General features: G+C 47.0%; 8 protein-coding genes across 8 annotated transcripts; 3 read left to right on the top strand and 5 right to left on the bottom strand.

Moving 5' to 3' along the window:
• Window positions 1–151: 151 nt before the first annotated feature.
• On the top strand, window positions 152–1961 carry UA08_06347 (hypothetical protein; the record flags this gene model as incomplete). Its single annotated transcript, XM_020268660.1, has 8 exons — window positions 152–384; window positions 441–559; window positions 671–724; window positions 782–801; window positions 846–879; window positions 937–1015; window positions 1093–1869; window positions 1925–1961. 8 exons carry the CDS (start codon window positions 152–154, stop codon window positions 1959–1961), a joined length of 1353 nt encoding a protein of 450 aa, XP_020118595.1.
• A 290-nt stretch (window positions 1962–2251) lies between these two features.
• UA08_06346 (hypothetical protein) lies at window positions 2252–4598 on the bottom strand (the record flags this gene model as incomplete). The annotated part of the gene is made up of 3 exons (XM_020268659.1): window positions 2252–2469; window positions 2545–2948; window positions 3016–4598. The coding sequence occupies 3 exons, from the start codon at window positions 4596–4598 to the stop codon at window positions 2252–2254; spliced, it is 2205 nt and encodes a 734-aa protein (XP_020118783.1).
• A 1670-nt stretch (window positions 4599–6268) lies between these two features.
• Window positions 6269–7585, bottom strand: UA08_06345 (hypothetical protein; the record flags this gene model as incomplete). Its single annotated transcript, XM_020268658.1, has 3 exons — window positions 6269–7128; window positions 7180–7261; window positions 7331–7585. 3 exons carry the CDS (start codon window positions 7583–7585, stop codon window positions 6269–6271), a joined length of 1197 nt encoding a protein of 398 aa, XP_020118782.1.
• Window positions 7586–9143: 1558 nt separating this feature from the next.
• On the bottom strand, window positions 9144–10001 carry UA08_06344 (hypothetical protein; the record flags this gene model as incomplete). The annotated part of the gene is made up of 2 exons (XM_020268657.1): window positions 9144–9947; window positions 9990–10001. The coding sequence occupies 2 exons, from the start codon at window positions 9999–10001 to the stop codon at window positions 9144–9146; spliced, it is 816 nt and encodes a 271-aa protein (XP_020118787.1).
• A 2283-nt stretch (window positions 10002–12284) lies between these two features.
• On the bottom strand, window positions 12285–13278 carry UA08_06343 (hypothetical protein; the record flags this gene model as incomplete). The annotated part of the gene is made up of 2 exons (XM_020268656.1): window positions 12285–12871; window positions 12927–13278. 2 exons carry the CDS (start codon window positions 13276–13278, stop codon window positions 12285–12287), a joined length of 939 nt encoding a protein of 312 aa, XP_020118786.1.
• Window positions 13279–13579: 301 nt separating this feature from the next.
• On the top strand, window positions 13580–14917 carry UA08_06342 (hypothetical protein; the record flags this gene model as incomplete). Its single annotated transcript, XM_020268654.1, has 3 exons — window positions 13580–13876; window positions 13931–14738; window positions 14802–14917. The coding sequence occupies 3 exons, from the start codon at window positions 13580–13582 to the stop codon at window positions 14915–14917; spliced, it is 1221 nt and encodes a 406-aa protein (XP_020118785.1).
• Window positions 14918–15397: 480 nt separating this feature from the next.
• UA08_06341 (hypothetical protein) lies at window positions 15398–19968 on the top strand (the record flags this gene model as incomplete). Its single annotated transcript, XM_020268653.1, has 12 exons — window positions 15398–15469; window positions 15526–15691; window positions 15751–15842; window positions 15907–16123; window positions 16179–16650; window positions 16711–17088; window positions 17145–18150; window positions 18208–18298; window positions 18365–18471; window positions 18539–18821; window positions 18878–19072; window positions 19136–19968. 12 exons carry the CDS (start codon window positions 15398–15400, stop codon window positions 19966–19968), a joined length of 3912 nt encoding a protein of 1303 aa, XP_020118784.1.
• A 1606-nt stretch (window positions 19969–21574) lies between these two features.
• On the bottom strand, window positions 21575–22626 carry UA08_06340 (hypothetical protein; the record flags this gene model as incomplete). Its single annotated transcript, XM_020268652.1, has 3 exons — window positions 21575–21682; window positions 21749–22147; window positions 22210–22626. The coding sequence occupies 3 exons, from the start codon at window positions 22624–22626 to the stop codon at window positions 21575–21577; spliced, it is 924 nt and encodes a 307-aa protein (XP_020118791.1).
• Window positions 22627–26711: the final 4085 nt, after the last annotated feature.

Here is a 26711-nt window from a genome sequence, read left to right as displayed (position 1 = left end):
CTAATCTCTATGCATATGCTTGGGTATAGATGGCCTTATAACAGAGTAATGAAAAGGAGAGTGTAAAACTTGAACACTGGCTTGATATTGCTATCATTAACAGCTTGTAGTAGTTCTTTTTGCTAAGCCAGATCCGCCTTGATATTCCCCAATGGCCCATGTCGCACTCCAGAAACTATTCTTCTTTCGATTCGGTTCAGCAGTGATCAATTCGTTGCGAGCACATCAATATTCCAGACTGTTATCTACCACTGCAAGAAGAGGTGTAAAGTTAAGTACGCAACTAACGGTTGATGAGCTCGCGACTGTTAAAATCAATCCGGAAAGGCTATGGAATACTCTTCATGAGACTTGTCAATGGGGACAGGGCCAGAGATGGGGGAAGTAGGTGACTGGAAAGGCCAAGTAGTAGTCTAACTCCACCTGCTAATCTATATCAGAGGTGAAACAGACGTTGGAATGTCTCGTCTTGCATTGTCAGACGCAGACAAACAAGTTCGCGACTGGTTTGTCGAGACAACCAAAGGCCTGGGATGCCATGTCAGCGTGGATGAAATGGGTGTGTGGCTAACAAGCATACTTTGACTCTCTCCTCATTCGTTTCTTCTCTTTTTTTTTTTAATTTTTTTTTCTTTTTTTTGCTGCTAGGAGAAGTCCTAACTGAACTCAGGGAATATTTTTGCCGTAAGACCTGGGAGAAAGCCTGGCCCCCCTACCTATGCCGGTATGCAAACAAATAGCCTTGTTCTCACATAGAGAAGATACTGATAATTATATTTAGGAAGTCATCTAGATACCCAGGTGAGCAGGGGAGTCTCTGAATGCATAAGGAAAGCTGTTAACAGGCAAAAAATAAGCCAACGGGTGGACGATATGATGGTAAGAGAGTTTCTGTTTGTAACATAACCACTTTTGAAATTGAAGCTAACTAAGCAGGAATTCTCGGAATACATGCCGGTATAGAGGCCCTGAAGACTATGAATGATCACGATATCGAGACGGAATTCAGCACAGGGTAGGGCTTCCAGATCCTCCCGTTGTCCTTCACGTAACGACAAAAGAAGTTGTAGGCACTCACGTGTTGAATAACAGAGTAATCAACTGGACGAACGAAGAGGGAGCCCGTTTTCCACAACTTATGGTCGCTTCAGGAGTATGGGCGGGCCTTATTCCCCTTGAAAGAGCACATAGTCTCGGTGAAGTCAGCGGCGGCACAGCAACCCAAAAAAGTGAACTAGAACGAATCGGATACCACGGATCTGTGAGGGCAAGTCACAAAACAAACCCAATAGGCGCTCATTTCGAGCTTCATATTGAACAAGGTCAAATCCTTGAGAGTTCGAAGGCTAGAATTGGCGTGGTGGAGGGTGTTCAGGCATATAGATGGTATACCATCACCGTGACGGGAAGAGATTGCCATACCGGGACGACAGATTTCCAAAGCCGATCTGATGCTTTGCTAACAGCGGCGAAGTTGATACTGCATAGCCACAACAAGGCCACAGAGTTAGGTTGCCTAGCGTCGACGGGAATCTTGACCCTGGAACCAGGATCAACGAATACAGTACCGGGGGTGGTTCGGTTTTCACTCGACATGAGTTCTAAAGAAGACCAAAAGCTCAGGGCACTTGAAGACTCACTGAAAAGCGACTTCGCCAAGATTGCAGCTGGTGAAGATATCGGTGGTGTTAACGCGCTTGGTACGAGAGGTAAAGGATGTAGCGTGGAGTGGGTAACAGATGCCGACTCTCCCTCGGTCAAATTCCATGCAGACTGTATAGCATGTGTGGAGGAGAGTGCAAATAACATACTTGATGCGAGATCTGACGATCAGGTACTAAGGATGACATCTGGTGCTGGACACGATAGGTACGGGGAAAGAGATTTTTACTCCGTGGAGAACTTAAAGTTAACATTCCGCCAGTGTTAATGTGTCGATACGCGCTCCAACAGCAATGTAAGTTGACAAGTTTGTGAATAGCAACTTATTTCCCTAACCATGGTTCTGTAGGATATTCGTCCCATGTAAAGATGGGATAAGTCACAACCCAGCGGAGTACTGTAGTCCAGAGGACTGCGCAAACGGGACTCAAGTACTGCTGGGTGCTATACTGCGTTATGATCAACTAAGAGCGAAGAAAGAACAACTATAATAAATGGTCACTTCGAGAATTTCAGAGACCCCCTGAGAAACAAAAGATCCAAAAAGTGATTGTTGCAAAATGTATTTTTACTTCGAAAATGTTGACTACTACTCATGTGGAAACAGGTTGTCAATGCCAGTCCAATAGATAGCGTCCAGTCTTAACATGCCCATGTTCATCTGTTCGCAGCTTCTACTTTGAAACCTAAGAGTCTCTCGCCATTTATCCGCTACAGATCTTGCAGTAGTTGCATATTCACGCGAGGGGGCTTTTACCATAAGTAGCATGACGAAGTTCGATATAGTCGAAAAGCAGATTCGTGACCCTATAGTGTAATTAGTAAGATCTTCGATAATAGTTATACTTTAGCATAAGATAGATGACATAGATGGAAACGTACATGAGTGCCAAAACCCAGAGAAGTCACGGGAGGTCATGTCACCAGTAAACTCAATAGCCAGTTTTGCAGAGTTCATAGCTTCGACAAATGCTCTTTCAATAGCCGACAACTGCTCATCAGTGGTTGGCAGAATGTGGTCGGGTAGATTGACAGTCTGGGTGCCGTTTCGATGGTATTCAGGCTGGCGTACCTCTCGCAGAAGAGCGCGGTGAAGGAGGATTTCTAATGTTATATAAGCCAAATTGAGGGAAACATTTGAGTCTAGATTTGGGTTGGAAGGGCTTTGCACTCGAAGACTGCTTGGGAGTGACGAATGCCAGGCCCCGAGCCGCATCCGTAAATTTTTAACTGTTTTTGAACAAAGAAGAAAGTCTGAAGACATGAGTCGGGTTGCTTGTAAAGTGCTGAGATCAAGAACACAGTGTTAGTCAATCCGCCTTGTAGAACAGAAGCAACTCGTACTGTACACACAAAAGAGATTGATATAAGTCGTCGACAATCTGGGCTAGTGCTGCGAGGTATCTAGAATGCAGCCCGGCATCGGCTACAACTTTTCCTTGCTCAGGTAGTGATTCCGTATTTGAAGCTTCTTCTGGAGATGTATCCAAGCAAAAGTCTTCATCTTTTAGATCGCTGACATCCCATTGATCCCTCCTGATGATTGTAGGTTGACCAATAAGCAAACTCCTGAACTTCTCCTCGGAATAAACAGCCCACCACAGCCTTCTTCTAAGACGCTTTTCCCATGCTGGTATATCCCAACTAGTACAATCAACGTGCAAGCCTAAAGAGGTCGCAAGGCCAACAGTCCATGCGAGAAAGGACCAGGTAAAAGGAGTATCCGCTGCAGCACTATCTTGGGGCGCACGTTGTTTCTGCAGGTATAATAAACATGCTTGTAGGACAGACAAGCGAGGTGTGTGGATGTCACGAAGTATCTCCTCGTATACTATTCTCCATATTTGATTTGCGGATGGCCTCTTGTAAGCTTTCATGACACAGAGATGATCGTCGTAATGCCAGAATGGAAGCGCGGTGGCATATATCGCAGCTAATAGGTGGGTGGGGACCTTTGATATAACTGCTGTTGAGGGCAAGGAATGCGAAGGGAAGGATCCAATGTTCAGCTGGGATCGAGAAATGACTGGGAAAGCTGGAAAAACATATTTGTAAAATCTACTCTTCTTTGTTAGATTCGTGCATGACAGATGAGCTAGAGCGAAATCTACTAACAGGCCGAATAACCGTCTTCCATCTTCTGGTAGAATGAGACGATCTAGTTCCATTCTAACAGTTTCCGGGGTCACATCTTTGCGCACAGCGGTATCTTCTTTGCCACAGTCGCCCAACTCATCCGCAGCTATCATGAAGTAGGCCGGCGCTGGACTTTCCGCAAAGTTGCACCGAGCAAAATGTGGCTCTTGATGCGGAGCACTGATAGTCGAGGACTGCCTTAATATCGAGGACCTTGTATTGTGATTAATACCGTTTCCTAGTCGACGATAGACAAGTTTGAACATTTTGAATTCGCCCCTCTCATCGTACGGTAGATGTCTAAGAAGGTAAGGATCCGTATCTCCGGATAGTCCAAAATATACCCCATGGACGCCATGCTTGTGGTCAATAGAATTGACATTGGAGGAAGCTCTGCTGTCGGGGGATCTTGCAAGGTGTAGATCAACCACCGTGTTATCACGCGTATCGACCTCTTCGTCACGGCGAGGTGTTTCGTATAACAATATGCTCGAGTCTTGCGCGTTTATTGCACCACTGAACGAAGGCGTACTAAACTGAAACATTCCGAAGTCAAACATATGATTCGATTCCAAATGACCGTCAAGTATAGTTTGTCCGGCGAAAAAAGGGCGATCTGGAGATCTTTGCAAATTATGACTCCTTTGAGGATCCATCACAGATTGTAACGGTAAGTTGCCGTCTATGGCCAGACTAATGATATCGGCGTTGCCTCGGCCGGGGGACTCCTCGTCTTCCAAGTTGAGTGCTGCTGGAGCGTCAAGGCTTGTGGACCGGCGGTGCTTCTTCACCGGACCCATAATGAAAGTGCAGTTCATATCATACTTAGCACAGAGCGAGCATGGAAGGGCACCTTCAATGTGACAATGCACCTTTCTAGAGCGGCAAAGATCGCAGGGTCGGTTCTGCTTCGATCGGTATGGTCGTTTAAGAAGGCGATGCTCTGCCATTTGGAGCTATATGGGACGTAGTCGTGTCCGTCGTTTGATTGTCTCAAGGTAGAGGGCCCGATGTCGCCCTTCTAGGCTCAAAAACCTCAACAATCAGCAGTAGGGGAGGGGTTCAAGGTAGCTATCTCAAAAAAAAAAAAAAATAAAATAAAATAAAAAATAAAAGAGAATGAATACTGCGTTTGAGGAGTGCTGTTGCCCCTCTCTCCTCATACAGTTTGGAGCAGCGCGGCATATCCCGGTGTATGAGGATACTCTCTTATCTCGGTTACTATTCCGATACTATCTCAGATAACCAATGCTGCGCTTCTTGGCCGTCGAAGGATCGGCTTCAAAACTAGACCTACTCGACGACTTCCCCCCCATGAGTGATAGAGTCGTTCTCTTATTGGCTTTTCTACATTGCCGATGTGTTCATTTATGCCCGGTCACTTTAGTCATGTTGAAGAGTTTCGGCGTGGTTTGGTCGAAGAAAGAAGACGAACGCAAAACACAAGCGCAATTTGCGGGGCGAGGTTAATTAAGAGTCAAGATAAGAGGAGTAGACTTCTTTTTCCTTATCTTGAGAGACTGAAATCCATGTCGGTGCTCTTCTATCCGTAACTCCGAGCACATCTCTCGTGCTGTTTCTCTTCCGGAAAAAGAAAAGATGATGGCACAGTTACTTTCATGAAAATATCAACATATCTATCGACCACAAGCGGTTTCCTATGGTGGATGCTGGAGCTAGCCACTATACAGATATATCTTTCGTACAGAGTAGTTGAGTATCAATAGATCTTTACCAGGTGATGGTCTGTCCCTATCAACAAACAACTACACGCTCTCAAAGAATTGTCATTTCACAAATGACATACGCTCTTGGCACTTTCTCAAAAGCAGCTGGTAGCGGTTTCTACTTCAGTATGCCGTCCGGCGAAGGCGGGTTACGCCGGGGATACGTGCAGAACAAAGCTACTTTGCGAGCGATGCAGGAGCAACAAAGTTCATTGCAGTTATGATGTGTTGAGGGGAGCAGTCCGGAGTGCGACCGACCGGAATCAATCTAGGTTAGGGCTAACCCAGTGTAACCCTAAAACGAAGATACTCGCATATTGCTTTTCTTCCGTCTTTTTTTCTTCATACGAAAGATACAAGACGTTGTCCAACCAATCAAACACATCAGTATTTATCATCGAACGCAGCTCTCACCTGGCAATACAAGCCGGCAACCTCGGAAGCCGTGAACAATCAGTGACGAGCCTGGCTCCCCAGTCGTTCAACGAATGTCTTCGGCTGTTCCAAAAAAGCCTCTTCCTCTAAGCCTCCAACATATACTTCATTCGTACGGAAGACTGAGAAGGAGTACTATCCCGGCGAGTCCGCGGAGCCCGGCCTAGTTTCAGCTGAAAAACCCTAAAGAGATGGGTGACGCCAGCTATATAACGTATTACTTTAGTTGATCCATTGAAGAAATAGCAATCTTGTTTGTACATGATTATGAAATTATGTAGTGAATAATGGTAGCAGTTATTCGTGATTTAGTCGAAATTGCACACTCCCACCTCGTCTGTCTGTACAACCTCTCCCTCAGTAGTAGGAGACGTCTCGTTGCAAGTCGTCAACACCGCTCTGTCTGGCCCCTTGGTGATGGTCTGACAGCCAGGAAGTGCTGAAAGAACTCCTCCGTGCGTCAAAGCACCACCCTGGGGGTTGTCAATCTCAGGATACGTCCAACCGGTCGCCTCAGTTGTGGTTGGTTGCAGCAAACAGTCCGCGATTTCATCGTCCGTGTAGATGCCTCCGTGGTTTCCAAAACAGGTCGGGTCTGATAATGGCGGGTTGCCAGTATTGCCAGGTGTGCAAGTTGGCATGGTGGCATTCAAGGCACCAGATTCCCAACCATTGATGAAATCAACATGAAATCCATAGCCAGTCGCGTCTCCCATAGTCAAGACAAATGGACTGTCGTCGGCCGTGTACAGACCGTCAAATGTATCGATGTTGAGCCAGTACTCAACAAATATCTGTGGGAAGCGGGCAACTCGGTGTGTTTCAGGACAGCCGTCAATACCGTCGGCAGTCGGGTATGCCATGTGAGCAGAAGGATTTGAAGGGTTGAAGTCATCCCCATTCCAACATGATGGCAACGTAATGGACGCAGCAAATCCATTTGGACAAGCTGTAAATCCTGTCGGGAAGCCCACAGCTGAGATGTCAGGGAACTCCGTTGTTCCATTGCCATGGCAAAACCATTCCAAGCCACTTCCATATGGACCCATGAGGGTGTCGTTCTCAGCACGCAGTGTCGCATCACCACCAATCATACGGAATTCCTGGGGAAATTCCTGAATGCTTGTATCATATGTGTTCGAGGAAGTGCCGTACTTGTCTAATAGAGCTATTATTCAGCAAAGTCAACGATTTGAGAGAGATAGACAGCACAGCATACAGTAAATCTTATGATACGGTTGCTCAGGGACGCGGATGAAAGATCCATTGTTGGGGTCCTGGAAATAGAGGATTGGCATCCACTGATAGTACTCAGATCAGTAACAGTCAGCCCAAAGATCCCGTTTACTTCCTGTTAGAAAAGCACGCACATAGTTGGATTTATCTGCAATGGGCTGCACAGTAGAGCAATTGGATGTCTGGGTTTGCGCATAGTCCATTGTGGCTGCAAAGCCATTGCCCCCTACAACACTATGGACATGCTGGGATGGCGTCTTCCCGTCGCTCAGAAGAGGGTCGAGTCGCTCAATAGTCACAGGCATACCAGTGCCAAGAACGAAATAGTAGCCATGCTGGGCAGCTGCTGGCACAGCCAACAGACTAAGGATTGGGGCGAGACGGAACATTTTCTGAATCGATATATCGATGGTGTACCTGCACCAGTAGCTACTTTTCTCGGTGAAATGAATGACAGAAGTTGGTTATTTGATATCTTGTTTGATTGAAATGTGAGCTGGCAACTAGAGATTATATAGTTATTCTGGGCAGTCTTCAAGCAGTTCCCTCAAAAAGGCAGGCCCTGTTGTCAGTTGTGGCTTCATTTAGGGGCTTTTTGAAACGCGCACTTCGTATAATGCACAAATGAGAACTATTCACCGATTTCAACAAGTTCATGATTAAGCGAATATCCTCACTAACTACTTGGCTCTGTGTACTAATCCGAGTACTTCGCTTAACTATGCTTGTTTTATGCTTAATCCAAAAGTTGACTACTGTATAGTATACGAACGAGGCTTTATGACAAGTTCTAGATCGATCAAAGCTAAACTAGAATTTAATTTGGCATCGTTTCGGTTTGACGTCACATTTTGGCGCCAGACTCAGGCTATTCGTTAAGTGAAATGATTAGGAATATCGGCGGTTTCTAAAAACGCCACCAGATCATAGACCTAGCTATTCATACCTCGTTTAATCTGGTGAGGGCGCATAGTTCTTCACTAGTGTGTTTCAAATGATGCCTCCCGTCATTTATCCTAGTTACTGAACGCTGCACAAATCCTTGTCGTGGTCTCCGGTAATTCCAGCACTAATTAATTGAGTCCCACTGCTGTTGACGGTTCGGTTTCAATTCTAAGCCCTCAGGTGGATGCTTGCAAGATCTGATATGAGAAACATGAAACCAACTCGTATTTCGGGATGTGATATCACACACCGCTCTACTTGCAGTTGATAATTGTCCGATTGAATATTGCTTTCACATGGCAGTTCGTTCTTTTTATCAAGCATCACAATTTGGGAAAAATGGGGGGAAAAACAAAAAAAAAATGGCAAGCCAGGTTTTGATATCATAACTTGCGTGTCGAGATAAACATTAGCCATCTCTGCCCTTACCCCGACAACGTGGCAGGCTGTGATTGACCAGACCACAAGCCTTTACATTGTCAAAGTCCAATGAAAACTTATATCGACAGTCACAGAATATCTCGAACCGACAAAAATATGACAAAAATATAGAGACTATTCAATGATGCCCGACGTGTTTCGGTGGTTGGAGGTAAACCCTAGACTAGCTCTATGCAAGCTAACAGGAAAGCTAACCAAGGAACGTAGGAGAGGCTGAAATTCTTTTTAGCACTGCGACTCCTGAGATGTAAGAGAAATGCAACCAAGTGATGGATATTTTGACACCGAGTCTTTACAGTCAACAGCCCCTACTACCGGAGTAAACCGGAGGTGTCTGTTATCTGGCAAGCATCTACCCCAGGAGCAAAACGTTGGATATACAACGGATGAGCCATCCAAGTCTCAGCAAAAGGGAAAGCGACGTTTGTAGCAACCAGCAGACCTCCAAAACATGATTTGAGTAGATGGTCCAAGTGGTTAGGATAGTATCCGCGTAGAATTCTTGATGCGATGCCTTTTATCTAGCATCGAATGGCCACAATTTATCCGCTTTTGCTACTGTCATACTTTCGCCACGAGACTCAGATTCCTTAGCTGTCTGTATCCATTCATCGTAGGCTGCGCGGTGTGCATCTCTCGCCACTCCCATGTATCGTTTGGGATCCACCCATCCGAGTTTGTATGCAGAGAGTTTTTGAGCCATAGTTTGAGCTTTTGAACAGTCTCAAAATCTTCATAATCTTGGGCATGTCTTGTCAATTCTTCCTTCGTTGGGGAGAATGGACAAAACCCTTGTAGCTCAACTTCTTTCCAGTGATTAGAAAGCTCAAAAAGCTCTTGGCGTACTGCTGCTGCACTATCTCTCCATGTTGTATGGTAGTAGTGGAAGAGTCGAAATAAAGTTGGGTCAAGCAATCTTGCCGGACGCAATTTCGGAGTGAGTCCCTTCATGCACACGTCGTATGTCTGATGACAGATTAATGCGTCCTTCCATTCTCGTGATTCACGTGTACAAACTCCGCTTTGTCCTTCCTCAGATGCATCTTCCTCCAGCTCATTGGGAAGTGCAGCAAAATCAGGTGTCTCGTTTGCATAAATAAATGCAGGCTCAATGTTTGTCGATTGCCAGTCAATGAAACCGGTAATAGAAGTTGGTTCCTCCGCTGACACAAATATATTCCTCATGTGGAAATCCGGATGAACAAGAGCGGGAGTCGCAGCACCTTGAATGCGCTTGTCTTCAATCAACCGCAGCATCACTTCTTGGCTGAGTTTTGATAAACGAATATGCTCTTCAATTGATCCTTGGTGAGGAAGAAGCTTGTGGTCGACATCTTTTTCTTTTGGCAAGCGGGAAAAGCCAGTCTGTATCAATCCTAGACAACAGCTTTTAAGATCTTTCCCTACTTTTGAGCTCATGGCGTTAGAACTGTCGAAGCAGAATGGAATGTTTATAAAACTAACAAGGACCGCATCACACCCACTGACTCATGAATGGATCCAAGCTCGTCTCAGGAAAAAGGAGGTTTCTCGTTGGGGAATCAAAGCATTGTATGATCTCTTCCATTCCTATGTCCAAGGTACATACCCCCAGGCGTCCTATCTCTTCACATTGCACCAATGAAATACGGCCTTCAGAAAGTATACGCTCGGCTCGCTTCCGATTGGCTTAGGTAGTACACGCGGCTTTGCGCTCGAACTTATCAACCAATCAGAATGACGTCTCTTTATGCACGTACGCCTAAACAAAGCAACGAGTGAGACAGCTTCTGCTCTTAGTCTCTTTCTCTCTCTCCATTCTATCCCACCCGCGTCTCCTTTCCGTTCCCCTCACCACAACTACACATCTCAGACACATCCCAGATCCATCTCAGTCACCACGGCGAACAACCAAAACTCTCAATATGCCTGACAGCCACACTTACAAGAGCTCCGGCACGAACAGCCAGGTAAATAGATAGCCCATAGGTCCCACGACACGGCATTCCTTGCTGACCTTGAATGCTCTGCCAGGGCAACCACTATTGTGCTCGCGACTATGGAAGCGGTGCAGCCAACTCCAACTCGTACCACTATTCTAACTCGTGGGTATAACTCTATCCGTTCATTGCCGAGTTTACGCTTGTCGATAAGATGGTTTAGCAACTAACGGGAGCGTGATTAGGAATGGCTCGTACTATTACAGCAACTCCAACGGTAGCACGTACTACAACAGCGGCAACGGCCAGTCTACATACACACCACCCAGTGGCAATGGCGGAAAATAGAGTCGACGAAGGCAGACTTACAGGTTATGGTTGTTGGGTGGTTTTCTACGCGTAGAGCAAAGTGTAGGCAAACTGTCTTATACAGTCTTCTTCTTCTCCATCTCCTGTGATTCGAATGATGTTTGAGCAATCAATCATTATCTTAGCTTCAGAGACCAACTCGTGTTCAATCCGAGTAAGAGCCAGGAATTTTCTTGCTTTGTCGAGATACCTCACGTAGTTAGGTGACGCTGACAGGTGGTGTAGAGGCTCCTTCCCCGTGTAGCTCCTACCTTCTTTACCATGCGCCTTGAACCCCAACAAGACTTCCACGACTGACACTCCTTCATAACCTTAACACTGTAAGACAAGAGAAACTTCTTCGATCTCCTGACTGTCACTAGTTGTGAGCTATGTCTCGAAATCTTCAACTCGACCCTCGCCTCCTGTCTCGTGGCGCTAATCTAACATGGCTTTCCATCTAGACTACACCGTTGGGCCTCCGACTAGCCACTTGCACAAGCATGAAGAAGACGACCTCTACCCTTATAGCTACACAGTGCTTATGGCTCGCAGGGTCGGCACGGGACGAGTCATTCCAGCAAAGTTTCCTCCTCCCAATGCAAATAATACGCCGCAGTCCCCTTTTTACCGGGCGTGGGGAAATACCACGGTTCATTCAATGAACTGACCCAATTCTAATCTACGCCGATGGTGCATGTTTGGACAAAGGTGGATCGAAACCAAGAGCCGGTTGCTCATTTGTTTTGAGACCATCCTTGGTCAAACCCCCTAGTCTGTGGCTCGACACGGTTTCCTCTCGAAACCGAGGGACCAACCGGCGAAGAGCATCCTCAGGCAAACGATCGTGCAGAACCCCGCGCAGTTATTGCAGCTTTGAGAATCAGATACTGGCCTGGAAAAGGATGCAGAAGCCTAGTCATTGCCACTGATTCGGAATATGTCGCTGAGGGTATAACAGCCTGGATTCATGTGTCGCTACGGAACGGCTGGAAGACGAGTGTGGGAGCATCAGTCAAGTACCACAACCTTGGGAAGTGTCTGCTGGGAGAAATAGAGTATTGGTACGGCAATGGGATGGCTGTTCAGTTCTGGCGTATCAAGAGAGAGTGGAACACTAAAGCTGACAAATATGCCAAAGAAGCTGCTGCTGAGGATAGATTTCGGAAATTCACCGACAGAATTGGCGCTCTGGTCTAGCAGAGAAGTACAAGGCTTATTATAAGGCGGAAGAAATTGTCCTCACGGCATTGTATGTGTTTATGTGTATAGTCTATCTTATTCACGATGTTACGTGTTCGGAGCAATTACTCTCATCACTGACATTCATCACATCACTTTTAGGACACCCTTTTCATACAAAAACATCATGATACATTCACTGTTCCGACAAAACTTTAATGATGGTATTATACTATCAGATCATTGAAGAACCTCACAGGGAATTTTCATATTCCACAATACGCTTAAGAACATCACCCTTCTCGCCGTCAAATGCGCTGGCCTGTACAGACCCTAGCGGCCGCCTACTCCTGCCACCACCATAACCGTAGTATTTATCGAGAGCGCCTTTCAGACCGGAAACACCTAACCTCACCAAAACCCAGTCGGCCTCGCTAAGATAAGTTTGAAGCTCCTGGGCCTCTGCAAGTTTGCCTTGATCATAGAGTTCCAATAGCTTCACGTGAACCTTGGGCACTAGATTGGCAGCGGCTGCGATAACGCCATTGGATCCTCCGACCAACCCATGCAGGAAAAAGTCTGATTTTCCAGCAAAGGCTGCAAATGGTCCCACGATTCTTTTATCATGGGCTACACGGTGTAGCTTTCCAAGATTTCCGCAGGTGAGTTTGCATCCCACAATCTTTCCCGGGTTGGTAGCTGCAAGATCCGCAATCATGTCCGAGTCAATATCAATTCCAGACGTGACCCCCGGGAAATTATAGATCAGAACTGGTATGGGCGACTCAGCTGCGACATCATTGAAGAATTTCTTAATGGTCGGCTGCTGCATTGCTCCGACTATACCCAACAAGTCAGTATGGCGGGCTCAATAAATCCAAAGAATTGAACTCACCCCAGTAACTCGGGCTCAACACGAGAGCGTAGTGTGCACCAGCTTCCTGGGCTTCCCGACAAAGCTGGAGGGTTTCTCGAGTGCTCTGAGCTCCGCAGCCAGCGATGATAACGCTCCCAGGCTTTCCGTATTGTTTAAGCGTTTCCAGAGCTGTCGCGATGACCGCCTGCCGCTCTGAATGCAGCAAGTGAGGAGCTTCGCCGTTGGAGCCTTGAATCACCAGTCCGGCCACTCCAGACTTGGCAAGACGTGTAACATGAGCCTTGAGCGCTTCGAGATCTAGAGTCTCGTCCTCGTGGAAAAAAGCCACAACGGGGGCGTACACACCGCGGGGAGGGACAGGGGGTGCCATGGCTATGTTTATTAGCGGTCAAAGGATTTTTGAGAAGTCTTGAAATCAAAAATTAGTGGCCAAGTACTTGATTTATGATTTAATTGTTAGGGTTGACGGTGGAGGTGGTGGTGGAGGTGGCGGTTAGGGTTATTCGGCATCTTCAGGAGTTGCCGAAATTACCCGAATTTTTGGATGTCTTATCTGCGACTCGAAGCCTTGCATTACTAAGTACTAAGTACAAGCAATTGTCATACTTCTCAGGAAATCTTGTATGCGAAACATTGACGAAAAACCGGTTGAACAAAAAGAATTGCAAGCCATGGGTTCTATACCACCAATGTCCGCGTTTGCGAGGGCTGAATACATTCCTCCAGATGCCATTTTCGAAGTGACAAAGAGATATGTGGCGGACCCGGACCCAAACAAAGTCAACCTTGGCCAAGGTACATATCGCGATGAAAAAGGCAACCCCTGGGTTCTTCCTTCTGTTCGCGAGGCCAAAGTACAGCTCGGCGAGGGCTTTCACGAATACCTGCCCATTGCGGGATTGCAGCAGTTTCGGGATGAGGCAGTGAAAGTAGCATTTGAAGGGAGCAAGGCGTTGAGTGAGAAGAGGGTGGGTACGTCAAGGCTTGAGACAGTAAACAGAAAATTGACTTGTTTCCCTTAGATCGCATCTTGCCAGTCACTGTCAGGGACGGGGGCATTGCTGCTTGCAGGATTGGCCTTAAAGCAGGCCAATTCAGGCATCACCACTGTGTATATCACGGAGCCAACGTGGTCCAATCATGATTTGCTCTTCAGTCGGTTGGGATTCGAGGTAAAGAAGCTGCCATATTATAAAGACGGCTCTTTCGACTTCGACGGCTATATCAACACACTGCAAGAAGCAGATTCCAAGTCTGCTGTGGTCTTGCATGCCTGTGCGCACAATCCAACTGGATGCGACCCGTCACACGATCAGTGGAAGAAGATTGCATCTATCATTAAAACAAATGGTGTTTTCCCAATATTTGACTCGGCCTACCTCGGTTTCAACTCTGGGTCTGTGGATGAGGATGCATGGGCAATTCGATATTTTACTGAAGACTTGGGTCTTGAGGCATGCGTCTGTCTCTCCTTTGCAAAGAACATGGGCCTTTACGGAGAACGAGTCGGATTGACGGTTTTTGCGACCGCCACGCCTGAGACTGCCATCACGATGTCTTCCATTCTGGCTAATGTGCAGCGAGCCACAATCTCAAACCCGCCGGCCTACGGCGCAAAGCTGGCTGCCACCGTTCTCGGCACCCCTGCGCTCAAGGAACAGTGGTCAAAGGACTTGGTGACTATGTCAAGTCGCATAAAGGCAATGAGACAAAAGCTCTATGACGAGCTCCTCAAGCTCCAGACGCCGGGCAGCTGGACACATCTCATTCGCCAGACAGGCATGTTTGGTTATACGGGGATAAGTGAAGCGCAGGTTGTGTATCTTGAAGGTGAGTTTAAGTCTCTGCATATACTCTCATACTCATGATCGTGTTACTAACGCAGCTGGGAAGAAAAACATCATGTCTACATGGCCAGCACCTCCCGCATTTCAATCGCTGGGCTAAACGAGAGCAACGTAGCTTACTTCGCCAAGGCTCTTGATGACGCTGTCCGGAACTGTGTTTAGTAAGAAGCAGATATCAGGGTAGCAATTAATGTCAATGAATTTCAATATTAGGTAAACAGGTAACCGTTGACTATCTAAGTAATTAAGTGAATACTCGTATCGTTCTGTGTAGGGCTGGCTTAATGCCTCGGGAGGCTTTACCGGGAGCTCCAATCCGCGTCGGGCTGCTGCGTTGTCCTCCCGGAATCGAGCCTTATCGCGTCTTCGGCGGGCAGCCAGAAATGCCGGCGTTGTCTTCCGCGGTGAACCCGGCGTAGCGCTCATAGTCCACGGGGAAAACACAGTGGACGTGAATAATATCATTGTTGTTATCGCTGTCATTTATCTCAAGTTATTATCACCTGGGAATCCGTCGTGGTGGTTGACCGAATCGCTCCTTCTTGTAGACATATATATATATATATATCTATCCGCCGGCACCAAGCCCGGTTCACGCACCCTCCGACAGAAACTTGTCTCAGCAGCGACAATTTTGCAACCATGGGGTCTATAGGTCTGCCGCCTGTAAGCGGAATTCGAATTGCCATTGACCGCGGAGGCACATTCACAGATGTAAGTCAACTGCAGCCCATGCAGCAGACATGATCTGTGTCTGACAATGTGTTTAGTGCGTGGCATCTGTCCCGGGCCAAGATGACATTCTCGTCAAATTACTGTCGGTAGATCCAAATAACTATCGCGATGCTCCAGTAGAGGCAATCAGGCGAGTTCTGGAGAAGGCTACAGGAAGGCCGTATCCCAAGGGCCGAAAGATTCCCTTACAGGGCGTTGTTGGTAAGATTCAGCCTGCGCCAGCATTAGTTAACCGAGTAACTCTCTCTAACAGGGTTTAGAATCCATCAAAATGGGAACAACTGTCGCGACCAACGCCCTGCTTGAACGCAAAGGAGAGCCTACTGCATTTGTCGTCACTCGAGGAATGAAGGTATCGTATTGCACGACGCGAACCCCGAAGCCTGGCTAAGTCCGTGGTACTAATTGGGTTATAGAATTTACTCCATATCGGCAATCAGTCGAGACCAAAGCTGTTTGATCTAAGTATCAATAAGCCTGATGTACTATATAGTGAAGTAGTCGAGGTTGACGAACGAGTAACCCTCGAAGCATGGACGGAGAGGAAAACTCCAGTTACTATCGACATTGAATCAGACCCCGCCTTAATCAAAGGCAGCACGGGCGAAGTCGTTAGAATGTTACAGCCCCTAAGTATGTCACAAGGCCCATAATCCGTTATTCATTTTATGCTGACGATCGATCAAAGATATTGAATCGACGAGGAAATCTCTTCAGGAAGTCTACGACAAGGGCTTCCGCTCAATTGCCATCTGTTTGATGCACAGCTACACCTTCCGCGACCACGAGCTAGCTGTGGGCAAAATTGCGGAGGAGATTGGCTTCACGCATATTTCTCTAAGTTCTGAGCTTTCGCCGACGATAAAGATTGTCCCCCGAGGCAATTCTTCCACCGCGGATGCTTATCTAACTCCAGAAATCAAGAGATATATCGAAGGATTCGAAAGCGGCTTTGAGGACTTGAGCACAAGCGGATGTCGCTGCGAGTTCATGCAAAGTGATGGTGGCTTGGTTGAGTTTTCTGGTCTTTCTGGTCTACGCGCTATCCTGTCTGGACCTGCCGGAGGTTGCGTCGGTTATGCGCGCACTGCATATATGGAGGATGACAAAAAGCCTGTCATCGGATTTGATATGGGAGGTACAAGCACGGATGTCTCTAGGTATGATATTGTGCCATGAACTTGCTTCCGACGTTAATAGGACTGATTGGCAACCACTAGGTATGCGGGTCATCTGGAGCAGGTGTTTGAGACCACCACTGCCGGAGTTACAGTTCAGAGTCCCCAGCTAGACATTAACACTGTTGCCGCTGGAGGTGGCAGCATTCTTACCTGGGAAGCGGGCATGTTAAAAGTCGGCCCGGAGAGTGCTTCTGCACATCCTGGTCCAGCATGTTACCGGAAAGGTGGCCCTCTGACAGTTACAGACGCAAACCTTGTCCTGGGCCGTCTCCGACCTGAATACTTCCCCAAGATCTTCGGTCCAAATGAGGATCTTCCTTTGGATATCGACATCAGCCGGAAGCTCTTCGAGGAAATGACTGCAAAGATCAACGAGGAGGTACCAATGAAGTTGACAGTAGAAGAAGTTGCTGCTGGGTACGTTTCTATTAGTCCGGATTTGCCCTAAATACCATTTCTAATGCATTTATTAGATTCCTCGACGTGGCTAACGAAGCAATGTGCCGCCCAATTCGAACTCTCACTGAAGCCAAGGGGTATGATGCCAGCTTGCACAATCTAGCTTCATTCGGTGGTGCTGGGGGTCAGCATGCGTGCGAAATCGCTAGAAAACTTGGAATTTCACGTGTCCTTATCCACAAGTACTCATCGCTGCTCTCTGCATATGGCATGGCTCTTGCAGATGTCGTGCATGAAGAACGTAGCCCCTGCGCCTTGGCCTATAAGGCAGAGAATTTCTCGGTTTTCTCTGAAGAGCTGGACAGACTGCAGGAAAAGTCGGTCAAGGCCTTGCTCCGGCAGCGCATTGACAAGTCAAAGATCATCTCGGAGAGGTACCTCAACATGAGGTTCCATGGAAGCGATACAGCCATGATGATCCAAGACACAGATGGAATGGACAGTTTCCTGGCTGCTTTTGAGCGCGCTCACCAAGAGCAATTTGGCTTCTTGCCTGTCGGCAGAGACGTGATTATTGACGATCTTCGCGTCCGATCTATCGGCTCTAGTGGTGTTGAGGTGGAGAAGCCATGGAAGCAAGAACTCGGTACTGTCAACCGAACACCTGTCTCTAGTACATCGAATACTAGAGCACTCTACTTCAAAGAGCTAGGCTGGACGCAAGCTCCTATGTATGAGCTTGGGGGTCTAGACTCGGGGTCTACGATTGCCGGCCCTGCTCTTATCATGGACAGCCAGCAAACCATTGTCGTTGCACCTAGGTCCACGGCAACTGTCCTTTCTAACAATGTCATCATTGATGTTGAAGTCGGCAAGAAGGAAACGATTTCTGTTACTCAGGTTGATCCCATTCAGTTGTCGATATTTGGACACCGATTTATGGGTGTGGCGGAACAAATGGGTCGCGCTTTACAGAAGACCAGTGTTAGCACAAATATCAAGGAGCGACTGGATTTCTCCTGCACAGTATTCTCTCCTGATGGTGGGCTCGTGGCAAATGCCCCCCATGTGCCGGCTATGGTAAGTTCTCCACGGTACCATGGAATCATATACATGCTAAGTTGTTTACGTCTTCAGATTGGAAGTATGGCCTTTGCAGTCAAATGGCAGATTGATCATTGGAAAGGCGATCTTCGTGCGGGTGATATCATCCTATCCAATTCCCCTGGTATGAATAATCCTCCTCACTCGGCATGTTCTGATCAAACTAATATTTGTTTGTAACTACTTCCAGTCTGCGGTGGCACTCACTTGCCGGACTTGACAGTTATTACACCAGTTTTTGATGCGAAAGGGGAGAAGATTATTTTCTGGACCGCGTCTCGCGGTCACCACGCGGATGTAAGTGTATTTCCAATACACTCATTGCTCATGTCTGACGTTTGCTTATTAAACTGGATTTGTATAGATTGGAGGTATCCTCCCTGGTTCCATGCCTCCCAACTCCAAAGAGCTATGGGAAGAGGGTGCCGTGATCAGATCGTTCAAAGTCGTGGAGAACGGGATATTTAAAGAAGAAGAGCTCACAGAGTTGCTCATGGCCCCGGGCAAGATCGAAGGGTGCCAGGGGACTCGATGCCTCCGAGATAACATCTCAGATATAAAGGCACAGGCCGCGGCGAATCATCGCGGCAGTCAACTTATCCACGCACTTATTGAGGACTATGGCCTTGAAGCAGTGCAATTTTACAGTAAGCTCCGCAAAACAACAAACGAAACCACACAAATGAGACTAATTCATCCGCAGTGCAAGAGATTATCGGCGCCGCCGAACTCGCTGTCAGGCAAATGCTGAAAAAAATAGCGCGGATGAACGGCGGAAAGGTGCTTGAAGCCGTTGACTACATGGACGATGGTACTCCAATCCAGCTCAAAGTCAGCATTGATGAAGAGACCGGGGCTGCCACCTTTGACTTTGAGGGAACCGGCCCTGAAGCTTATGGTAAGATACAATAACATCTAATACGGTCAAATATACCGATATCTAACACGTTGTGTCCGACAGGTAATTGGAATGCACCGATTGCAATCTGTAACTCATCTATTATCTTTGCCCTGCGCTGCATGGTCAACATGGAAATCCCGCTAAACCAAGGCGCAATCATGCCGATCAAAGTTCTCGTTCCCGACAACTCGTTACTCCGACCATCAGAAGAGGCAGCTGTTTGCGCGGGAAATGTTCTCACCTCACAGCGCATCGTGGATGTCATCTTCAAAGCCTTCAAGGCTGTTGCAGCAAGTCAAGGTTGTATGAACAATCTAACTTTTGGCACGGACGATCCCGAGCAGGCCTTTGGTTACTACGAGACTATCTGCGGTGGTGCTGGTGGCGGGCCAACATGGGATGGCACCAGCGGCGTTCACACTAACATGACCAACACACGGATCACGGATCCCGAGGTCCTCGAACGGCGCTATCCTGTGATATTGAGGCAATTCTGCCTCCGAGAAGGAAGCGGTGGTAACGGTGCTCACCCGGGAGGCGATGGTATCATCCGTGACATTGAGTTTAGAATACCAACTCAAGTGTCAATCCTAAGTGAACGACGCGCCTTTGCACCGTATGGCCTCGAAGGTGGTGACGATGGAAAAAGAGGCGAGAATATCTGGATCAAGGCCAACGGCCGGTCCATCAATCTAGGCGGCAAAAACACTGCCATGATGGGTGTGGGTGATCGCATCGTCGTCAAGTCGCCGGGCGGTGGAGGTTGGGGTAAGCCATCGCTTGGAAATGGTATGAGCGCGTCATCCGATCCAGTGACAAGCGTCCAAAAGTCTTTCCAGGCTGTCGCTGGCGGTACTGTCGCAATGATCCAAGCCATGGGCGACTCTGCGTAGTTGATCGAGGCTATTGGTGAAGAGCATGCCTATCTCAAAAACTCTGGCCTCGCATGGAAGCCTACCATCTCGGGTCTTGCCTGGGACCCTATATATATTATCATCATTGTTCACATTTTCGGTCAGTTTGTAGTCTTGTTATTTGTTGTTTTTGGCGTATTAAGACGGAATGCATTGAGGCGAACCCTGAAAATATATATATTCATCAATACGAAGACAATACATAATTGAACTCGGAAAGAATACCTACTTTTACATAATCTAGTGCTAAAATCGATTATATACCAGAGCAAGTGTAGTATAAGGCTATCTACTCACTTGTCACGGCATAATCTGATGATTTTTCGTTGAATGGTAATAGAAAAGCGCATAATGGGGGGATATCACACTAATGCGGGCGATAGTGTCTCCGTATCCGAGCTTAACCCCAAAGAGGCAAGCCCCCCCCGCAATCCACGATAGGCTTAGCGCAATGCGGAAAGAAAGAAGCTCGACTGCTAACTGTTGTGATAGCTGATGAAAAGTACCTCTTTTCTTACTAGACCGAGCGCTATGTGGCCGGCCAGGTTGCCAGGCAGATTTTCGATCAATCACTGCTCCAGAGACCCTCACTGAGGGCAATCTGACCGACTCGATTGGGGAGTACTGCGCTGGACCCGCACCAACCACGAGTACACCGTGCTACATTACAATGGTGGTCTCGACACCTCTCGCTACTTCTACAGATGTTATCAGTACACTAACTCCTTCGAATATAGACCTATAATACTGACATATACCTTCTAGGGAACTTCACCAACATTCGTGCTGTGCCGTGGCTCGACGCTTTCCATTGGAGCGATCTCTTCATGATATTCGGAGCTTACAGAACAGACGTCGTTGGCCCTGTCTCCTGAGCTCGAAATTGAAATCTCTGAAATCATGCAGGACCATGTGCTTTCTTTCAACAAGGTCCCCAGCACTGTCAGCTCTGCAGCCCGTTGGCCCTTGTTCAATCCCAACTGTACCAACGGTAGCAGCGTATTGGACTTCGGAGACGGGGTTATCCGTGCAGAACGTCACAGGTAACTACGTTGAGGCTGCTGGCTGGAATAACTCTGCCAATCTTCCGTATAATGTCTAAGTTGGGGCCATCAAGGCCGCTTTGTGAATGGAGAAAGCACATAATAAAATTGGCTTGAGCGATACGCGCATCTAGGTGTATATATTGACGAACACCTAGACTCCCGGCAGTAGATGTATACGAGACCTCTGCGATATTCCCCACAAATTGGAGCGATAAGGCACTAACGAGAACTAACAACGTAAATGTAAGTTGCACGTGATTTGTAAAAATTTGCATTTTGTCAGCCGTAGAGCCCTAGATGAGGCATATTACGCTCCTATTGTAATTTCTTTATTTATCTCAGACGACATTGAAACTTTTCGCACTATGTATCTCAATAGAGCATCCTTACTGCTGTCTAATTTCCACTCGCTCCAAATGTACATGATCAACTGAACCTTGTCTGTATGTGCGAAGGCAACTGACCAATGGATCTTTCGTGAATATTCAGCGTAGAAAAGCCCAAGTATGGACTTTTCCGCAGTTCTAACAATAATAAGCTTAGCTCCACTGTTCAAGGGCTGTCTGGATAGCATCTATGCACTCGGCGTAAGTTGCATCATCGTCCGCACCGAAGAAAATTGTTTCGAAAGGATCCGGAGTCTCGTCCTGATGGTTATTAGTATATGAGATCCTCCCGGGTTTCGCAAATTTATGTCTAAGTGAAGAACTCACATTCAAGTATGCCATTTCAAAAGAGTTGATATAGGCAGCCAAACCCTCACTGCCACACAAAGCAGAAGTATCTGACCAGTCGTAAGTAGCGTCACCAGCATTATTGCATCCCTCGCCACCAAAGGTGTTATTGGAAGCAACTTCCTTGGTGTACGCAACCCAGTAATCGTAATCATCGGTAGGCCAGGTGCCTCCGTCGGTACCACCGAAGCCTCCATCAAAGATGCAATCGTCGTGGAGTGTCACTGCACGGGTGCCGTTGACTAGAGCACTGTGGTCCTGAGGGTAGCGAAGCGCAACCTTGAGGCCTGATGTTTGAAGAGTCTTGACGACCTCTCCTTTGATTTCCAGATCTTCGGCCGTGTCAGCTGTGCCACGAGCTTGGCAATATGGTCCATCCTGGATCAGTCATTTAGCTGTCTCATTCGTTGCGGGCAAGAGATAAAAAGGCACTGCCTTACATGCCACTCTCCCCACTCTCCAAGGAATCCAGCTTGGAGGACAGGGATGTCAATTGTATCGGTAATGTTGCCAAAGACCCCTGCGAACAGAGCGACATCAGGCAAGAGGATGTCCGATGATGGTTCAGTGGTGATTGTTCCATTGGCAAAGCCATAGCGAACTCGAGGAATGACAGCTATTCCCTGGCTACCATAGTTTTGAGCTAGGGTCTTGAAGTCGCTGATGATGTCGCTGTGGTCTCCGCCATACGGGAGGATTTGGATGTAGAGAAAGAGCGTAGTGGAACGGTCTGGCTCGGAGTAAGAGATTTCCCCGGAATTGTCTGTCCCTTCGTAGATTTGTTTGTAGGTCGTGAATCCAACGGCTGCAGCCTGCTGGAGGGCCGCTCCAAAAGCAAGTAATCCGGCAACCTTCATGATGAATCAAGGGTTTCCGTTATGAGTAAAAAAGAAAAGGATCTGGAATAGGGATTTTTGATTCAGTAATGGCCATCTAACTGAGCTCACTTTATATACACTGCCAACTGCTTCCAAGGTCATAAAGCCCTCATTGGTCCATGCACACCGGCCCCTACGTTGCGTTGCATCGCTTGACACTCGTGGAACCGAGTGAGCACTAAACCAACATCGTTAGCCTGTTTTGGACATAAAACAAGCCCCCTTTTCGCTAATTGGCACTGAATCGGCATGTTTTCGCAGCCTATGATCCTTGTCATGAAACGTTGTCACCGTGGTATAAAGCCGCGCCGACTTGACCAAGAATCTTGGCCCATCAGGCGTTTGCAAAGGAGCGAGCCTAATTCAAAGCTGTCCATCCTGACAAGTGGATAGTAATCATCAGTGGGCTATAGTTTTGCAGTAGTTGCCTTTTATTTCGCCAATGCGCACGTTTTATTCGCTGCATGTGATGAACCGGCCAATAAACCCGCCATCTATGCATCACATTGTAATTTGCGTCGAGAACTGTCAATCTTTATGTTACCTACTACAGACTGGCTATACATAGTTTAAACGAATAGTTATACGTAATTGGTTAACTATGTGGTAAGTCACTGGCCTTACTGGTAAGCCGTGGCGTTCTCCATCGCCAACGCAAAATGTTGTTAATCTCGGCAATTGCCTGTCAATTCTGCTGGCAAATCTTGGTATGATCCCAGTAAACTAGATAGTATTAACTCTTTACTTATGAGCAGTTGTGAAACATCATATAGCATTCTCTACATTAGCAATTTCTGCATTCAATCTTGATAATCATCTGACATATATAGAACGGCCTTCAAGGCTGACACGGAGCAAGCAATGATCGGTTGTAAGGCAATATAGTTCTAGGCTTCTCTTAATCAACTTAATCTGCCTAGGTCGTGATTAGCTTGAGTGACATCTGATCTGCTGCACGGCGGATTTTAGTTCGCTACAGCCAAGTCCCAACGATAACCAACCACAATAGCCAGTAGAGCCGTACAAATCAACTTCCAAAAAACAAGAACGAACCGGAGGCGCTCGAGAATGCTACCATAACACATTGTACGGCAGAACCCGGTAGGAAGACAATTTTTGGTGGGATATCTCGGGATTCCTTAGCAAAGTGGCTTTTTCAGTAAATGAATGCAAGGAAAGAATGGCGTTTCTATAACCACTGCATTCAATCAATTGAGACAACTTTTAATTACATATACAAAGTTTTCTGAACAGTGATGCAAAAAGTAAGAAAATCAAGAATACCGGAGGAAATCAAGCATGATCAAGGTACGCCTTGGTCATCATGGAAAAGCACCAAGTAAAACGAAAAGAAAATTCTCAGGTACAGAATCTCATTAGCGGTCCTTCATTTTATAACTCCAGATAAGACTTTGTTGAAATATGGTTGGATACTCCATTATCTCCTCGAGTGAGATATCGGCACCTGACTTTCGATATAAACTGGAAAGCTGCACGGCACCCACCGGATCGGCCCAGATATTATAGAATGGCGTATGAAGTAAAGAGCGGGAATCATCATTGACTGCGTTTGCAAGAGGTCCAAAGACGCGGTTCCAGCACTTTTCGATAAAATCAACGGAATTTTCTCTAGACTGGGCTTTTGGATCGCCGGACGAGTCTCTTTTGTGATGGTAGTCCAGGGGTATTGTGACGGTCGAGGGAGAACGAAGCTGAAGAATTTCTCTTAAAGGTGCACTTGTAGAATTTGTCTTGAATGCAGAGAGGATTGAAATTCGTCTAGTATGGGTTCGACCTGTTGAAGAGATATCTTAGATGGACTGTAGTGCAGCTTAACTTCGCAGATACTATGGCCATATTTTGGTGTTGCCAAAACCCACACGTCGGCAACATCAGTGGCTGGAATATATGCATCGATTGTACAGTGTGAATCTCCGATATGAATCTCATCACATTGACTCCTCGAGATTCTGGTACTGTAATACAGAGCTAAAACGTTCCATTCTTGGCCAGTTTGTACAATGTTCGAAGATATGACGGAATCCCATAGCTCCATGTGGAAGAGAGGTAACGTGTTGCTGCTGGACAGCGCGTAGCAGGTCGAGACCTGTGTTGTGTTGTCCCAATGTCAACCGGACAGGCGCAAAATTGAGACATGGGCCTACCGCTTGGTCGATACCTTCGAGTCCATCAACGCTTGTCCGAGTGCTGAGCAAATTCCCGAAAACGACATTATCGTTTATTGTACTCTGAGAATAGTTGGGTCGGGGCAACCGAGGTCATGCGAGTAGCTGATTCGGTTTGAGGAGAGTTGGAGTGCGTCCTTGCGAGGCCCCAAAACACCCGAACAGAACTGGCTGTGCCCGATGACAACGCCTTTAGGTTTTCCTGTGCTTCCCGACGTGAAGATAACATACAAGGCACTAAAAGGCTTTACGCTATCTATTGAAACTAGACCATTTGTAGGGTCATGGTCCAATGAGTCATTGCTTGTAACGGAATAATTGTGAGCAGCATCCATTATGTCGGCTTCAGTTCCATCCAATGAAGAAAAAGATCTCTTCATCCACGAATCTTCCTGCGAAGGGCGACCGACATCATCTGTTGCCTCGAAACGCTTTGTAGAGATTCCATCAACATTTGAAGGAAGCCCAGGGTTGGAAGCCTGAGAATAATCATCCAAGAGATATATGCCTGAGTCACTCGATTGGGGCGAAGCGGTTCGTTTAGCACTCCCGTATCACTTTCTGAAAGGAACTAGAGATGGTATCATTTGAGTCGGGCATCTCAACATCTTCAATCGTTCCTGTCGTCGGCATACGAATGACGCTGTCCTCTAATCCTTCAACCCACTCCAGCAGTTGCTTTCGATTGAGCTTTCCGGATATATTCAAGGGAAGCTTAGGCATAAGAAGCCAATTGGTAGGCCGCATGAAAGGTGGAAGTTCCTTCTCAGTAAAGGAACGTACATCGCTCGTGTGACGATACACTATCTCGGGGTCGATGATGATGTTTGGTTCTCCCTCAGAAACAGCGAAGATAGACTGTTCGATGGATAAGACAGCCACCAAGCGATTCGCAAGTGATCCTCATGATGGAATCAGCACCACGGAGTCCTTGACGCGCACATCTCGGTTAATGTTGGCTTCAATATCTGATGGTTCTATTCTTTGCCCATGATACTTCATCTGAGTGTCTTTCCTGCCAACGAAAACCAAGGACCCATCTTCATCGTACCTTACAAGAGCCCCATACTTGTAGAACCAGGTTGGTAACTGTTGGGCTTGCCTATCAAACCAATCTGGTTGTCGCAGAAATGTAGCAGCTGTCAGTTCAGGCCGATTTAGATAGCCTCTTTCTCATCAAACGAAACCATGACCGACTAGATAGCTCTCAAAGGCCTTTTTATCTCCTATTTGTCATTCAGAGATGGCTGTCTCTAGTGATGGACTGCATCATGGCCGGATTGATCATTCTCCTCGTAGGCCTTATTATTGGCTTGAAAAGTAAAATCCGCTCTGGATATGCTGGAGTTGCGCTCTCTAACTTCATCAGCCTGAGCGGTCTTATTACTGATATTATCATAATCTGGACTGAGATTGAGACATCTATGACTTCTGTGAAGAGAGTCAAGGAGTTTGAGGAAGACATGCCGCTTGAATCCCTTCCTTCAGATACTATTACGCCTTCTGCTCTTGGCCGGATAAGGGTAGTATAAAGCTTCAAAATGTTACAGCGACATACAAGTAAGTATATTTCGTCGAGAGCTGTGCCTTGAGATACTAATGCATTTTTTCTCCGAGCAGGCACGGAACTGTGACTACACTTAACAATATAAGCATGGATATCAAGCCGGGCGAGAAGATAGGCGTCTTCCATAGTCGTGACCATTGAAGCGTATTAATGGCGAGTCGGCAAGAATAAAGTCATCCCCTAATTCATTGAGAAATTTAATGCTGAGTGATCACAAATTCATAGAATAAAATGATGGGTGATCGAAGCGCCTACGCCCCTGTTCTGAATTCCGGTAGGTCAAGGGCTGTCCACAGTAGCTCCCTATATAC

Source organism: Talaromyces atroroseus (assembly GCF_001907595.1).
Source record: "Talaromyces atroroseus strain IBT 11181 chromosome Unknown scaffold_8, whole genome shotgun sequence".
Classification (NCBI taxonomy): domain Eukaryota; kingdom Fungi; phylum Ascomycota; class Eurotiomycetes; order Eurotiales; family Trichocomaceae; genus Talaromyces; species Talaromyces atroroseus.
The sequence above is the reverse complement of the archived record's forward strand: the minus strand, read 5'-3'. Positions and strand labels throughout refer to the sequence as shown.